This window comes from Strix uralensis, chromosome 10 (genome assembly GCF_047716275.1).
Source record: "Strix uralensis isolate ZFMK-TIS-50842 chromosome 10, bStrUra1, whole genome shotgun sequence".
Taxonomy (NCBI): Eukaryota; Metazoa; Chordata; class Aves; order Strigiformes; family Strigidae; genus Strix; species Strix uralensis.
This window is the reverse complement of record NC_133981.1, coordinates 17190689-17205915: the sequence shown is the minus strand read 5'-3', so window position 1 is coordinate 17205915 and position 15227 is coordinate 17190689. Positions and strand designations below refer to the sequence as shown.

The window sequence follows — 15227 nt, the reverse complement described above, 5'->3', positions numbered from 1 at the left end:
TTATTCAGGCAAAGATGGAGAGAATAGACCATTTCCCAGTTAGATCTTGCTATAGAGAAATTAATTAGTATCAATATAGTTTCTTTAAGCTTGTTTATGTAGTACTGCATTGTGGTTTTGCTTTTTTTATGGAGCCAAAGCTGTCTGTTGAACAGAACACTGTTGAATTTTAATGCCTTGTTGGTCTTTTGTAACACTGTTCTGGTTCTTTTCCAGACCAGAAGAGTAGTAGTGTGGAATAGCCTGGGATTTACAATCAGATAAACTTCAGGCTTATGGACTTTTAAAATCCATCTCAATATCTCCAGTCTCAAAATGCTAAGGATTGCTGTGCACGTGACATGTACATAGCTGTGTGTCTTGCCTCCAAGTTGTAGTTGTCCAACAATGTAGTTGTATCAGCTAGGCTCAGTAACAAACTATTTTGTGCCCACCCTGCTTATCTTCTTACTAATTAACATTCTGTTTGAGTGGGTAGTCTGGGTTTCAGGTAGGGAAGGACCGACTTTGTCACTTTTTAATGCAAGGCAAATATTTTGTGGTTTTAAGATTGGGATTTTTTTGCTTGCTTGTTTTAAGGTGGTTTACTCATAAACTTAAAGCTTGCTTCCTTGCCACTCATGCCATCCAAATTGCCTACTTGTTTCAGTCTGGGACCCAGATTTTGCTTTAAGCAAAAATTGTTACTCCTGCTTCTGATGCTTCTGTCTGGTGTTTCTCTTCCAGACACGTGTTTGGAAGTGTGATCACACAGATCAAAGCAGTAAATTCTGTGTGGGGGAAGTAACTGTAATGTGTCAAGTCCTTGGAGTTTTGTGGGAGGTGGGGCTGGGGGTAAAAAAGTAGTAGCACTGTTTCTACTTCTTTTTCCTTTCTCCCAGATCAAGCACTGCAACTAGCAGAAACTTTACTACCTCTTCAAAATCATCAGCAAGTTCTTATTCCTCAGTGTCTGCCGCTTCTGTTATTACTAACGGTGATAGCAGTAACTCCTATGGACTGAACAGCTCCCACCTGGGCAGGGGGTAAGAGCAGGAATGTTCTTTATGTTTCTTCATCCTTCATGTGAATGAATACTTCTGTGCATCCTTGCCTGTATAGAAAAGGAGTGTGATGGTGCCCTATGAGGAGTTCCGCTACTCTTGTGTACCTGTTTATCAAACTTTGCTTTTGAAACCACTACATTCTGCTATTCCTTGCTCACTTGCAAAATAGCGCATGTTCCAGAGCTTACTAACTACTAGGGCATTGCCTGATTTTGATGCGATTTGGGATATGAGGGAAGGGATTATATTATTTCCTCTATCTGCCAGTGTGGTAGAAGCCTTTCCAGGTAGAGATCATGATTTTTTTTATTAGCTCTTAAATATATCATATAGACTCTTGCTGCATTAGGATAGCGTGCTGTGTACTTGTAGACAGAGAAAAGTAATGTGTTATGAGCCATAAATTAATAATAGACTGTGTAACAATTAATGTTTCCAGAGTTAGCACATATACTGCACGTTCCTGGTATTCAATATTAGCCACTATGAAGCAGCAGAAACATGAAGGCTGGTTAAACAATTTAATTAAACAGTTTTTTGACTTGTATTTGATGTGACTCTTAAACAGCGTTGAGAATCAGTAAACTCATTGTGGAGTTCACTGTGTTGTCATTCTTTCAGAGGTTCTGGATTTGTCTGTAACTCCTACAACTGCAGGGACAGTGCTTCTCTGTCACAGCCTGGACTCTGTGGACTCAGTAACCTTGGAAATACCTGCTTCATGAATTCTGCATTACAGGTGAGAATTAAATAAAAGAGCAGTCTCGCAGAGATTGTGGATTAAAATCTGTGGAAAGAAAAGCATGTTTTAATGTGATTCAATGAGGATACTGCACTTGGAATGAAAAAAACCCACAAACCAACCACCAACCAACTAAAAAATCAGTTCATATTTAGTTTGGCTTACGCGTAGCATTTTAGTGCTATGCAACATAGTACAGTATGAAGGACTGGATCTGAAATATGTGGCTTCTGAAAAGGCTCTGGGGGAAGTTGTACTAAACAGATGCCTAACTAACGTAAGGTTCTAATGCTGTGCTCAGACAAAAATGGGCTGATACGGAGAACGTTGTGTGTGCAGCATAAGCCACATGACCAGGCACACAGTTCTGGGGTCTGTGTTTAAAGACTCTTGAAAAATTAAGAGTGTGAAAAGCCATAGGAAGGGTTCAGGGTGATTGTATGGGGTGGTAAGGTTGCATAACCACTACAGGTTATGCAAAGCTAATAATTATTAGTATACTTATTTAACTTAAATCTCTTAGATTTACTTGGTTCATTGCAAAAAACCTCAGAAACTCGTTAGGGATAGTTGTTTGCTAAGGAATTCAAACTAAATATGAGCCAACTTATATCAACTTTGATTGCAATGGGCAAACTCCTAATGTGGCACAAGTGCTATGTAATGACGTCTGTCAGTGTGGTAGCTTTGAAAGCTAGAACAGGTCTTAAAATAACTATAACGCATTATATGTGTGGTATTCGGGACTGCCTCGCCTTTTTGTTTGGCAGGACTTTTTGCAGTTGTATCATGATAACCTTAAACCATATCATGTTTTATTGAACTTTATAGCTAAGAGACAACTTTTTAAGTTAATTTTGATTATGAAAGTAACTTAATCCAAACATATTTCAATCTTATTTTTGCACGCAAGCTAGTAATGTTAAGGGCCAATTACTTTCTTTCTTGTATTTTCCATTTAATTTTCTAGACATCAGTCTTTCAACTGCAGATTTCTGCTTTAGTTTTTGGGAGTTCTTGGAACTTTGTCAGCAAGTCTTCCAGTGAGAAACTGGTGTCAAATGGTAGCAGTCTGTAAGCACTTTATTGTCATTTGCCTGGAGAAAGACACTAACACCCAGGCATTGGAACTAAAAAAAATTGACAGGAAATAAATTCCACAAGGTACGCATCAAGGCAGTGAAAGTGGGGTTGGCTAAAGGGCAGGACTACACTTCCCTGATTCTCTCCAGATTGCCGTGGATCACTGTGCTGGGAGATCTGTGTCCCTACACCTAGTTGGTGAAGCACTGTACAGGCATCATCTGTGGGTCCTGAGATTTCAGGCATTCAGAAAGAGCCCAGTTTAATATTTTATTGATATTACAGTGCCTTGATGTCCTGGTAGTTTTGATGATAATCTCAGACGTGGCTCTGTTTTTGTTCACATGTTCAAGTCTTGCCTTACTTATCTGAGTGTCACTTCCTGCTATAAGCTTTGAGTCTTTTATTGAATTAGGGAAACTACTTCCTGTACTAGTTTTACTTGTGTTCTGAGATTTACGGTGATTCCCCAGGATGTATTAAATCATTACCATACACTGATGGTAAGTATGGAGATAGAGTAGATAGGTAGGAGGATCCTTTCTGCCTTTAAACTTTGCTAGATTTTTGATGGGGATTTTTTTTAATGGCATGTGGTTCTTTGGAGGACAAAGTAAAGCTTGTGTTTCACCTCAAGGATGAACAAGGACCTCTTGCTCTCTATGTTGCTTATATTAGGATTTCAAGGTTATAGAGTGGATATGGGATGTAGACTTGAGAACATTAAGGTGACATCGCTAAAGACCTTCCTGACCTGTTCTGTGCAGATTTCTATGTAATACTCCAGTAAGGTAGCCTACCCTACCACCTCAGTAACATGTGGCAAAACAGGTCAACGTACATTAATTGTAGGATTTGGTGAGTATTGGCAGGACTGTGATTGTAAACTTTAATCTTCTGGCACTTGTAGGCTTGGTTTTGTGTCAGATTTCAGCATTACACCAAGAGACTCTTCTCAAATTGAAGTGTCAGTGGAAGTTACAGAACAAATTAACAAAATGTGGAAGGACATAATACCAAGAACAGATATCTTCCTTCCAAAAGTCTGTGTTTGGTAGTTTTTTTCAGAAGGTTGCTTGCTCTTTGCTTTGCTGAACTATTAAATACAGTAACTTTAAATGAATACTTAAAATTATTCTGCACCAAAGGAATGGAAGGTGACAAATGTGATGTCAGTTTTAAAGAAATTTCTGAAGGAGAACCAAGGAGCTGCAGACCAGTGAGCCTTATGCCTTAAGCTAGATACACCAGTAGAAACTGCTTCAGAGGGGAGGCTTACAAAGCAAATTCATTGCATAGAAGTCAGTGTAGCATCTGCAAAGAGAAACCATGTTTCAGAAATAAGCTGTTAGTATTTTGAGTGCTTATTTGGTGGTGGTTTTTATTTCAACAATGCTCTTGAATTGCAATGGTTAATGTCCTACCCTCCCAATAGATTTTTTTTTTTACTAAATATGTACTCAAATTCAGTCTCACCAGTTTTGTTAATAGCTTAGTACATGTTCTGATGTAAAAGCTGGTTTGTTATTTCATTTTTGCACAGATTTATTTTTCTGTGCAATAAAGTCATTTTTTTAAATGCTTTTTCAGTGTCTGAGCAATACCCCTCCTCTGACTGACTATTTCCTGGAAGATAAATATGAAGCTGAAATAAATCAGAACAATCCACTGGGGATGAGAGGAGAAATTGCAGAAGCCTATGCAGAGCTCATTAAACAGATTTGGTCTGGGAGACAGTCTCACGTGGCCCCACGTATGTTTAAAGTAAGTACTCCATGTTCTTGTAGCATAGCTCTTTGACAGAAGAAACAGTGAAAGCTAATATGCCTTCCACATATTTTGGTGTTATGAAAGCAGGAATGACAGACTTGCTTCAGTGTTTTTTCACATTTTATGTAAATGCTTTTCAGGGTACAGGGAGGAACTTGCCAGTGAGTAGTGTCATACCCCAGAATTGGTTACTGCTCTTCAATGTTAAATGCCTTACTTAATAAATGACTTTTCAGCCTGCGAGCTGTTTACAGATGCATCAAAATGATCTTTGCTACAAAACTAGGTCATGCGATTTGCCAGCTGTGAACTTTAATCAGTGAGAAAAGGTGTGCAAGTTATAAATTTTAAAAATGAAATTACAAAGTGGAGAGCAAAATGCATCCCCTTGTCTATAACGTTATTTGTTGAGGTAATGTTCCCAGTGCTTCAGTGTGAAGAGCTGCTTTTAGCTGAAATACTGCAGTGTAGCAGTTGTATATGAACCCCTAGAAAAATTGTAATTATGTCTTTTGTTTTAAATATCATGGAAAGATGCTCTGCTGCAGAACCAAGGTAATTAAAGCATCCAAGGAACAGTAAGAGTTTGCTTCTATAGTGCAGTCTCAGTACGCTGAGGAAGAACATGATCCCAAATAAGCAATTACCTGATACTAATGTAAATGTGCATCCTGTTGCTGTTTACGTTTTGCATGGTACAGTCTTGAAGTTGAGGATATATGGTTTTGAGACCTGGAACAAAAGTCTTATGGACTACAGAAATCTGTCCTCTGTACAGGTAGTTCTGAAACAAGATGTTTAATTTCTGTGTCTTGGAGTTGCTGGCACATCATCCACCACTATTCACAGTTGTTCTCTAAACTTCTGTTTAGAGGAGATATGTGAATCTGTAGTGAACATCAATAAAAGTGTCTTAATGTGGGCTGTTCTTGTTTAAGACTGGAACAGGAATTACTCTTTATTTCCTAGTACAGTATCCCTTATGATTTTTCTAACAATTGTTGCTGATTTAGTGACAGTGTTCACTATAATATAAACAGCCCTTCAGTTTGGGCTCCCTTGCAGTTGTCATCTTAAGTAGTTAAAATATGCTAAGCATAATTCTGCAAGTCTGTTGGACTCTTTGTGTTTATGAGAACTAGTGATGGTCACTAGGACTGACCACTCCTTCAGCTAATTGTTAGTTTTCCTGTAGGACCCCTTTCTATTGTTTTGTTTGTGTGGTTTTTTTTTTTTTAGAAGCAAGAACACTAAATGGCAGTGTTGTGGGATAGTGCTTATGAAATAAAGGGCTGTATATGGATGTGCTGGTTTTGGCTCTCACTAACTCGGGCTGTTATGTTTTTTAGCTTCATATCACAATGTTCAGAGCAGCTAGAGGTTACTGTGGCGAGGATTTCAATCTTAGTTTCAAGCCAGTTTTGTTAGTTCATAAGTATCTTCTGCAAACTTTTTCAGTCTTGTAGTCCACCTGCTTCAAGATGCTACCTTTATAGCAAGTCTGCATTGTGGGAACTGGAGACTTCTGAAAGAGAAATTGAAGTACAAAATGCATCAGGCAGATAGGTTTTGTGTATTGGTTGTTTACAGGTTCCTAAATTAATAATTGATTCTAGCATCACAGCACTAAATGCATTCTTCCCTCTCAATGCTAGGGGAAAAAAAATAAAGATAATTGGGAAAATTATTCTGGCACCCTTACTGCGTTAGCATCCAGTTCACTGTGCTCTACTGCTAACATGGAGTTGATCTCTGCAAAAGCCATGACGTGAGTGTTTTTGTTCCTGTCCTTTACGCATAGGTAATGTTCATCTGCCTCTGACTCTTGCCTTTGTGTTTCAGACACAGGTTGGCCGATTTGCTCCTCAATTTTCAGGATACCAGCAGCAAGACTCGCAGGAGCTCTTGGCTTTTCTTTTAGATGGCTTGCATGAGGATTTGAACAGAGTGAAGAAGAAGCCCTACTTGGAGCTGAAGGATGCCAATGGCAGACCTGATTCGGTATGGTGCCCTTTACTTGAGGCTAGGGCAGGTAGTGCTTCTGAGGGAGTTTTAACTGGGTTTTGTGATGCTTCCTGGCCTTTGTGCTTACAGGCCACACAAACATCCTCCCTGCAAAGCAGTGTACCTGGGAGGGGAGAACGCTATTGTGCTTTTTGGCCTGGCTGACTCTTCATGGCACCTTGCAGTGCATTGCTGTTGCTTTGCTTTACAGCAGGATGTCTGTTCTTGTACTGGCGTGCAGGAAGATGCTCTTTAGATACAATACTGATGTGGTTCTGCAGTGGAGAGGGAGGAAGTTGATCTTGTGACATAACAGCTGCCTAAAAGTAGGCTGTAATTGCTACCATAACCTTTCCTCCTGACTACTCAGGCTCACCTTCTTCCTCCAGATAGATTGAGCAGCAGCTTTTAGCTTTGGTTTGAGGAGAGTGCTTACTGTACAGGCCATCATATTTGCATGTGGACTTGGGTGGGACTGGGAGCATTCTCACGTGGAGGTGCCAGGGTGCCCCTCAGATAAGGTCTGGACATACACCCTGGGCATGGGGTTGTAAGCAGCCATTCTGGTGTCCCACTGGGAGACAGCAGAGTGTCAAATGAAATGAGCCTTTAGGCCAGACTTGTCATGTGTGCTCCCTCATGGCCTCTAGACAAATGTGATCCATGAGCTAGATTTAAAACAAGGCTGAGTAGGGTGCATGGAAGCACTGGTGAAAATGAGGAGAGAATCAAGGTATAAGTGACTTGGTACAACCATGGATCTTGATGAATTCCTAGTGTTTGGTCAACTACCTGCATCTCCTTAAGAGGCTTAACTTGATTTTTCTCCTTTCTGGTGCCATGGAAGTGGGTACACTGATATTAAAGCAACTTTATATTTTACTTAATCAAAATTTCAATTGTGAAGTAAACACCCTTGGGCTCTAGTTACCCACTCTATTTAGATAGAGAAAAGTAATTCTCTTATGCTGTTTTCCTGACGAAGGCCTGAAAAGTCTCTTCTGTTCATTTTTTTTTTTCCTGCCTTTTCTCAATCCTCTGTTTTCCAGTCAACACTGATATGCGAGCCCCTTACAGACACTTCTTTGTTCCTCTGAAGTTGGCAAACACCATGCTCGCGTTAAAATGAGACACATAATAGTGAAATGCATTTCCCTAAGTGAGCTCACACTCTCCTGATCAGGCTTTTACCTCTTGTCACAGTACCAACTGCTGCAACATACTGACAAATGCAGGGTCCAGCATAAATATATTAGGTGGAAAAATGCTTTAGGAGCCTCTAAAAGCCAGATGCAATAACTATTTTTAGGAAGTGTATGTGACTGGTTGTTTTTCCTCTTAACTGGCAATAATTTTATGTCTTTTGCCTTGTATTGCGTAATACAGTGCATGTGGCAACACCACAAGAAGTAGTATATTTAATCTTTTTTTTTCTCTCCAAAAAGTGCTGATAACTGTGGGATGGGAAGGATGCCCAGCATACCTTCAATTTATTTAGGTACTTCCCTCCCCCTGATAAAGGAGATGTACACGTGTTTCTGCCTGGCATTCATATCACTGCAGTTGTTGGAGCTTATCACTCTGTTCCCATCTCAGCATCATGGTTAGTGACAGTAGCATTGCAGTGTGTGTGTATCTATGGCACTTATTTCACTTGGGATACGTATATATAAAAAAATATATGGTATTGTACCATAAACTAAAGTATCATGCTAAGAAGAGCCTCTGATTGCATTGAATAGACAAATGCCAGTTATTAGATGCTCTTAGGTGAGATTATAAGTTGTATTGTGAAAATCTTCAAGGGATTGTAATTTTTCTCCTTTTATACTTTCTTTCTGAGACATGGACCATCATTTATCAAGAAGAAGAAACTCTACTTTTTTTCTCAGAAGCTGTAACTGCAGTTCTCTTTCAAAAGCAGAGGGCAGCAGTCCATTCCTCATGGAGCAGTGTGGAGCGTATCATGTTAGCAGCTTTCTGTCCTGAAGAGCAGCGTGTAACCCTGTCAGTGTCCCCTCAGCTCCATTCATGCTTCTGGCACTGTGTGCACCTGACCAAGTGACTCGGCTAAACTAGATGTGTTATGTTTGACTTGGCACAAGGCCTTAGTTTCACTGAGGAAAAAAACTCAAGTGTGTTATGCTGGACATACTGGTAGACCACCCCCTTTCTGTGAAACTTACCCCTCAGTATCAATTTACTGCATTTTCTTTGATTCCTATGCTTGCCATGCTATGGAAATGTTTGTGAGAAACAACTTTTAGTCTTTTTTTTTTTTTTTTTTTCTTTTTATAGGAGGTGGCAAAGGAGGCCTGGGAGAATCATAGGCTGAGGAATGATTCTATCATTGTGGATATTTTTCATGGTCTTTTCAAATCTACCCTTGTTTGTCCCAAATGCTCCAAAGTTTCTGTGACCTTTGATCCCTTCTGTTACTTAACGCTTCCACTGCCCTTGAGGAGAGATCGTCTCATGGAAGTTACCCTGGTATATGCAGACCCACAGCATAGACCTGTCCAGGTGAGGCATGTTGAAGCCACAAATTTCTTTAAGTCATCTGAGTTTTTCTCTTAGGTTTTAAAGTTGAGATTTTTTTAAGTAATCTAAAGGACATGGATGTCCACTTTTGAGTGAGGTAGGATGAGGGTTTTTTAATGTAAAAAGTGAGAATTGAACATGTCAAATCAAGTGGCTTTGTAAAATCTCAGTCTGTGAGACTAGGGTCATGGGTCAGCTGGAAATGGCTTACCTGTTTCTGTGATATTACCTGTGTGTGATGTAGTGCTCCCTGAAAGCAGAAGTGTGTTTGTGTTGGCATATTTACCTTGTGTTACCTTGGAAAATGTAAAGGTGAAACTTGCCTAAATGGGTGAGGCCTCTGAATGTCAAACAGAAATGAAAAACAGTCCCTCTTGGAAAAAAAAAAAGAAGAAAAATTACTCTATTGCTTTTAAAGCTTGCTCAATTCCAAGGTAGACTGATTTCTTTATTTTCCTTTTTTTTTTTTTTCTTTTTTCAAATGGGTCTGTGGGTGGACACACACATACCTAACGTAACTGTGTGCTTGCCAGACATGTGAAAACATAAGGTTTGGGAGGCCCAGGCAGAGTGACTAGATGCCCTGATGGCAGATGGGCCTCTACCAAAGGAGAAAGCAAAACAGTTTTGGAGGCACTGATTGGCAGCATTTGCATGTGCTGTGGACTATAACTGCAAGTGATAAAACTTGTGCTTTGTATACGCACTGTTAGTTTGAGGGAGGTGGTAGGTACAGTGGAGATGTATGCTCAATTGACAATAAATTTTCATCTTGCTTTTTGTACAACTGTGAAATCAAAGACAGCTGCACTTATCACCAAAACTTTATAAAGGGTAAGAACAGAGAAGGGATTCATTAAGGGAAAAAAAGCAAGACTACCAGTACCATAGGGACTGAAAGGATAAATTCTTCTACTTTGAAAAATCAAGATTAACACAACTTCCACTACTTGGAGCTCTTGTAGATGAGTTGGCCACATGCATGTTCCACATCCCACCTTCAGTCTCCTTGTGAGCAATTCTTTGCATTTTGTGATCTTTCCATTGAGAAGCTAGTTGTGCACCACTACTCCCCTCTGGTGTGTGACACAAGGAGAAATTGTGTCTCTGCCATGTGGATTGTGCTAAGAGAAGGGGAACCAAAAGCCTCCGGTGGCCACAGTGGAATGTACAGATGGATAGTATAACTGAGAAGATCCCAGTGAATATTGATACATAACTCCTTTTAGTCAAGGCAGGTGCATTCCACCTAATTTTTAATGAATGTGTGCCTATCGATAACTACCACTGTGCCTTTGAATTCTTCTTTAAAACATATGGTACTGATCTATTGATGGAGGAAGGGTGCTTGGTTAAACCAAATTGTAGGTGCTTGTGTTCTGGTGCACTGTATTCTTACATCCATGCACATTCCTGCTTGCAGAACATTGCTTAGCCATGTTAAAAGCTCACAGATCTGTCTTCAGGGAAGTGTTCAGAGCACTGGAAGTGGAATCAATGGGTTATTAGATGTTTAACATCTGAGGTAGAGCATTCACACTAATTTACAAGATACTTCTGCTTTAGAGAGTGAAAGGTTTGATTGTGCATTGTGGTGCATTGACCCAGGCCAGCAGCTAAGCACCCACATGGCCTCTTGCTCACTTCCCCCTGCCTGGTGGGAATGGGGAGAGAATAGAAAGAACAAAAGCAAGAAAACCCATGGATTGAGATAAGGATGGTTTAATAGGTGAAGGAAGAGTTGGGTGGTGGGGACAATGACACAAATGGTGCAAAGGACATCACTTGCCACCTCCCGTGAGGAGACCAGAACACAGCCAGTCCCTGAGCAATAACCCTGGAAGCCAAAAACATCCTTTCTTTCTCTACCACAATTTTTGTTGCCAAGCATCACATTATATAGTATGGAATAGCCCTTTTGGGCAGTTCAGGACAGCTGAACTCCCAGTTTCTTGCCCACTCCCAGCCTGTCTGCTGAGGGGACAGGGTAGTGACGAAGAGAAAGCCTTGATGCTGCACAAGCACTGCTCAGCAACAACTAAAACATCAGTGTGATATTGACACCATTTTTAGCCATAGATCCAAAATGCGACACCTTACAGGGTGCTATAAGGAAAGTCACTCCCTCCCAGCCAGCCCCAGTGCAGTATAATGCCTGGTGCGTCCTGTTCAGGGAGAGCTTTGGGGATTTGTTTGTCTGAGGGTATGTCCAGAACAGAACTCTTAAAAGAAATAAACTGCAACCTGTATTGATGACATTGACCATCAAGTGAAGGTTTAAGTGGTCTGATCTGCTCAGGAGGGTTCGTTTGTTTGGAGGTGGGGGGGTGTTTTACTACTGCTGAGCCTCACCAAAGCAGAAAACCCAGCTGTTTAAGGCTTGTTCATTCCCTCCAAATCCTTGCTTTGTAAGGTAGAGCTGAGATACAGAAGACCTTGAAGTGTGTGGCTATGACCTTAACTTCAGCAGAACTCCTATAAATTCATGGCTTTGTTTCCATTTTCTTGCACTCTGCCTTGCATGGGTTTATTTTACCTGGTGTAAGCATGATGTTATCTTTGTTTCTAGTACCGGGTTGTGGTGCCAATGATGGGGGCCATCTCGGATCTGTGTGAATCGCTCTCCAAACTCTCTGGTGTTCCTGCAGAAAATGTAAGCAAAAATGTAGTGCAGTAATTTTCATAAACATTTGTTCTTGTTGAAGCATTTTGGTGGCTTAGCTTTTAGATGGGTGATAAGCTGAACTTAATGGAAGAGTGACAAAACCCTAACAAGTTTGAATGCTGTTGATTGTAAAGTAAAAATGTGCATGAAACAATCGGTGTTTATTCTGATACTTCCATTGCAGTAGAAAGGTTTAAGAGAAGGGGCAGAAAGCTAGGCCCCACCCCAACATTTCTGATAGTGTAGTTTCTTAGTACTCAGAAATGTTCAATGTCTGTTCTGGGTCCACCTCTTCTTGGACATCCTTTTAATAACAAAGGGATCAGGTGAGCTTTTCCAGAGGGAATGGATTTGTAGTTGGTGAGGTATTTTCAGGATGTCAGTGCAGCACTTCAACTTATTTCAGTTAACTATAGATGTGAATGATCCATGCCTGAAATCCTAGCCTGTTGCTACTTTGATTTTGGGGTCTGTGCTGTTGTTTCCACCAGGCTGACATGCAGCTGTTGGAATTGCATCTCCTCAGTACCTCCATAAAATCAGTCTGTTATTTGCATTGTCTTTCTGATCCATCTTAACAAATACAGCTGATTAGCTGCTGTGCTGTTATAGAAAACAGCGATGGTGGTGGTGTGCTGAAAATTGTGGTAAAGAATAGGAATAAACTGTTTCTTGAATTTAAAGTTAGTTTGCCTAAATTTATGTAAGCTTTTATTATAATCTCTTTGCAAATATCACTTGCTGTTCTAGATGGTGGTGACAGACGTGTATAATCATCGATTTCACAAAATCTTCCAAATGGATGAAGGTTTAAATCATATCATGCCAAAAGACGACATCTTTGTGTGAGTAAAGTGGGAAGATGCTGTGATGTGAAGAATGCTACAAAACACTTGCTTTGGTTTCAGGATCTAAACCCCAAATTTTTTTATTTTTCCCCTCTGAAAACTTAAGCTTTCCTATAGACCTTTTGCATGACTTAGTAGTAATGCAGTACTTGTAGCAGCGGATCAGCATGTGCAGTGTTTAGTAGGTGTTTTCCTAATATGAAGGAAGTCGTGGCCCTGGGTGATAATGAACTTTTTGTTTGGGCTGTGTTCTGCAGTTTGGAAACTTCTACAAGCCCATTTCAGAGATGATAATCTATGGCTTACAGTTACACTTTCACTGACACTTTTAGGCAAGCTCAAGCTTACTGTTCTTACACTTCAAATCAGCCAAAAGCCCTGGGGCTGTTACTAGGATAGCATGAAGTCTAAGCTGTTGTACTCTGCCTCTCCTAACACCCAACGTAGTTGTTACAGCACCCAGCTAACCATGACTGGAGGTTCTTGATAAATTCTTGACTGGTGCTTAGAGTGACTTCAGTGAAGCTGAGGATTTGGTTGTGCTTGATGTTTTACGTATGTGTGATGAATGAGATGTCTCCAGTCATCTGTGAAATCTGGTGAGGAGCGCAAAAGTAGCATTCCACTGTTGCAGCTGGAAAAATGAAAGATATTGCACATGAAGACTTTGATGCTTGCCATTGAACCTGGGGCTTGTGAAGTCAAATCCAGCCCTTCATCACAAGTCCAGTCTTCCTCACGTGAGAATGTTCCAGTGCAGTTCCATTAAATTGTTGCGCCAGTGTGAAGTCCTGCACTAATATGCTCTGGTGCAGTGTGTACCTTTCACAGAGTGGGATGCTGTGACATACTGCTTGGTGCTATTCTGTCATGCTGTCTGTTGTCACCTTGTTGCTGAGATGCTATGTCTGAGGTTTTCTGAAAGTTCTTGTCGTGTTGGTTTTTTCTTCAGTTGCAGCTAAAGTTGTGGCCAGTTAGGATACCTAGGAAGGACATCTGACTTCTTTGAAATCTGTTTTGTGAAGGTACTGTAAAGTGTTAGATTGATACTGAAAAAGCCAGTCGAAGAAAAACTCTCTAAGACTTAAAGTCAGAGTGTTAGAAAGCAGGCATTCTTTATTGCAGCACTGGGGGCGTGGGGGATCTCTCCACCTAGCGTGCACACCCGAGCCCGTGAATTTACGACTTAAATGCAGGTATCTTATACATATTCATGAAGTTTTACAACACAAACATACATATTTATAACAAAAGTGTAATTAGTTCTAAAGCTTTGTGTCAACAGTTTCTTCCGCCTTATCTGAAATGTGAAACGATGCACATCCTTGGGTCGGGAGTCATCCTTTTGGTTCCCATGTTTGATATGTGATGCGCATCCTTGGGAGTCATCCTTTTGGGTCCCATGTCTGAAATGTGTTGCGTATCCTTGGGTTGGGAGTCATCCTTTTGGGTCATAAATGTCCTCTATCTCTGGGTGCCAGGGGCCCAGACCCATTCCATTGGGTCATAAAATGCCCATTTATCTTCTGTCACCATGGTGCTATATCCTCTGTCCTTGGGGCCTCTATCTTTCTTTATGTGTACTTGTTTCTTTGTTCTCACAGTTCAAAAATGCCTTGTTCCCACAGCTCAAAATGCCTTAGCTTAAACAGACAACTCTCAGGTCTACTATAGCTAACCATTCTTTAGTTATGTGCTTAATTTCTTAACATTTCTATATCAAGATTGTAAGTAAATCTGTCTCCAAAACCAGTGAAACATTGAAAAAACAAGAAGTGTGATATTACAGTGGTAATTACAAAAATAGCTCACTTTCCTACAGGCATAACATGTTGCATATCCCTCCATTCCTCCACAGAAAACAACTGTGTCTGAATTCACTCTGCTCCGGGGTGGGGGGAAGCATTAGCTCAGCTGCAGCTTCATGAGTATTTCCCTGTGCAGTCACCACCTCCTTTTGTGTGCAGGTGCAGCTGTAAATGAGGTGATCCTGTGAGTCATAGTGAGTGAACTGACCTGGATTAAAAATAACCCTCCAAGGAAGAGGAGAGGTAGCAGGAGGAAGTTTTGCTAATCCTGTTTTTCTGTGTAAACCCTCTAAGATGTTTTTGGCACTGTGGGGCAAGAGCAATCAGCCAGGCACCAGGGCAAGAATTAGGAGGATGTTCCTTTAATGGGTGATGCTGCCACAAATCACAGAATCATAGAATGGTTTGGGTTGGAAGGGACCTTAAAGCTCATCTTGTCTCAACCCCCCTGCCCTGGGCAGGGACACCTTCCACTAGCCCAGGTTGCTCAAAGCCCTGTCCAACCTGGCCTTGAACCCTTCCAGGGTTGGGGCAGCCACAGCTCCTCTGGGCAACCTGTGCCAGGGCCTCTCACAGTAAAGAATTTCTTCCTTCTATCTAATCTAAATCTACCCTCTTTCGGTTTAAAACTGTTACCCCTCATCCTATCCCTACACACCCCGATAAAGAGTCCCTCCTCACCTTTCCTGTAACCCCTTTAAGTACTGGGAGGCCACTCTA

General features: G+C 40.8%; 1 protein-coding gene across 7 annotated transcripts in view; it reads left to right on the top strand.

Moving 5' to 3' along the window:
* USP4 (ubiquitin specific peptidase 4) overlaps positions 1 to 15227 on the top strand; it is a 48232-nt gene that overhangs the window by 14373 nt on the left and 18632 nt on the right. For 4 of the 7 annotated variants that reach the window (XR_012630275.1, XR_012630276.1, XM_074879387.1 and 1 more), the window contains exons 7-13: positions 882 to 1025; positions 1668 to 1785; positions 4462 to 4635; positions 6484 to 6642; positions 8944 to 9168; positions 11756 to 11839; positions 12602 to 12696. Coding sequence is in view for 3 of the 7 variants with exons in the window: in XM_074879387.1 (XP_074735488.1) it covers positions 882 to 1025; positions 1668 to 1785; positions 4462 to 4635; positions 6484 to 6642; positions 8944 to 9168; positions 11756 to 11839; positions 12602 to 12696 (999 nt within the window). In the remaining 4 variants the exon portion in view is untranslated. Of the gene's footprint in view, positions 1 to 881; positions 1026 to 1667; positions 1786 to 4461; positions 4636 to 6483; positions 6643 to 8943; positions 9169 to 11755; positions 11840 to 12601; positions 12697 to 15227 lie in introns of those variants that run through there. The other 3 variants (XM_074879388.1, XM_074879391.1, XM_074879390.1) reach the window with 3 other exon arrangements.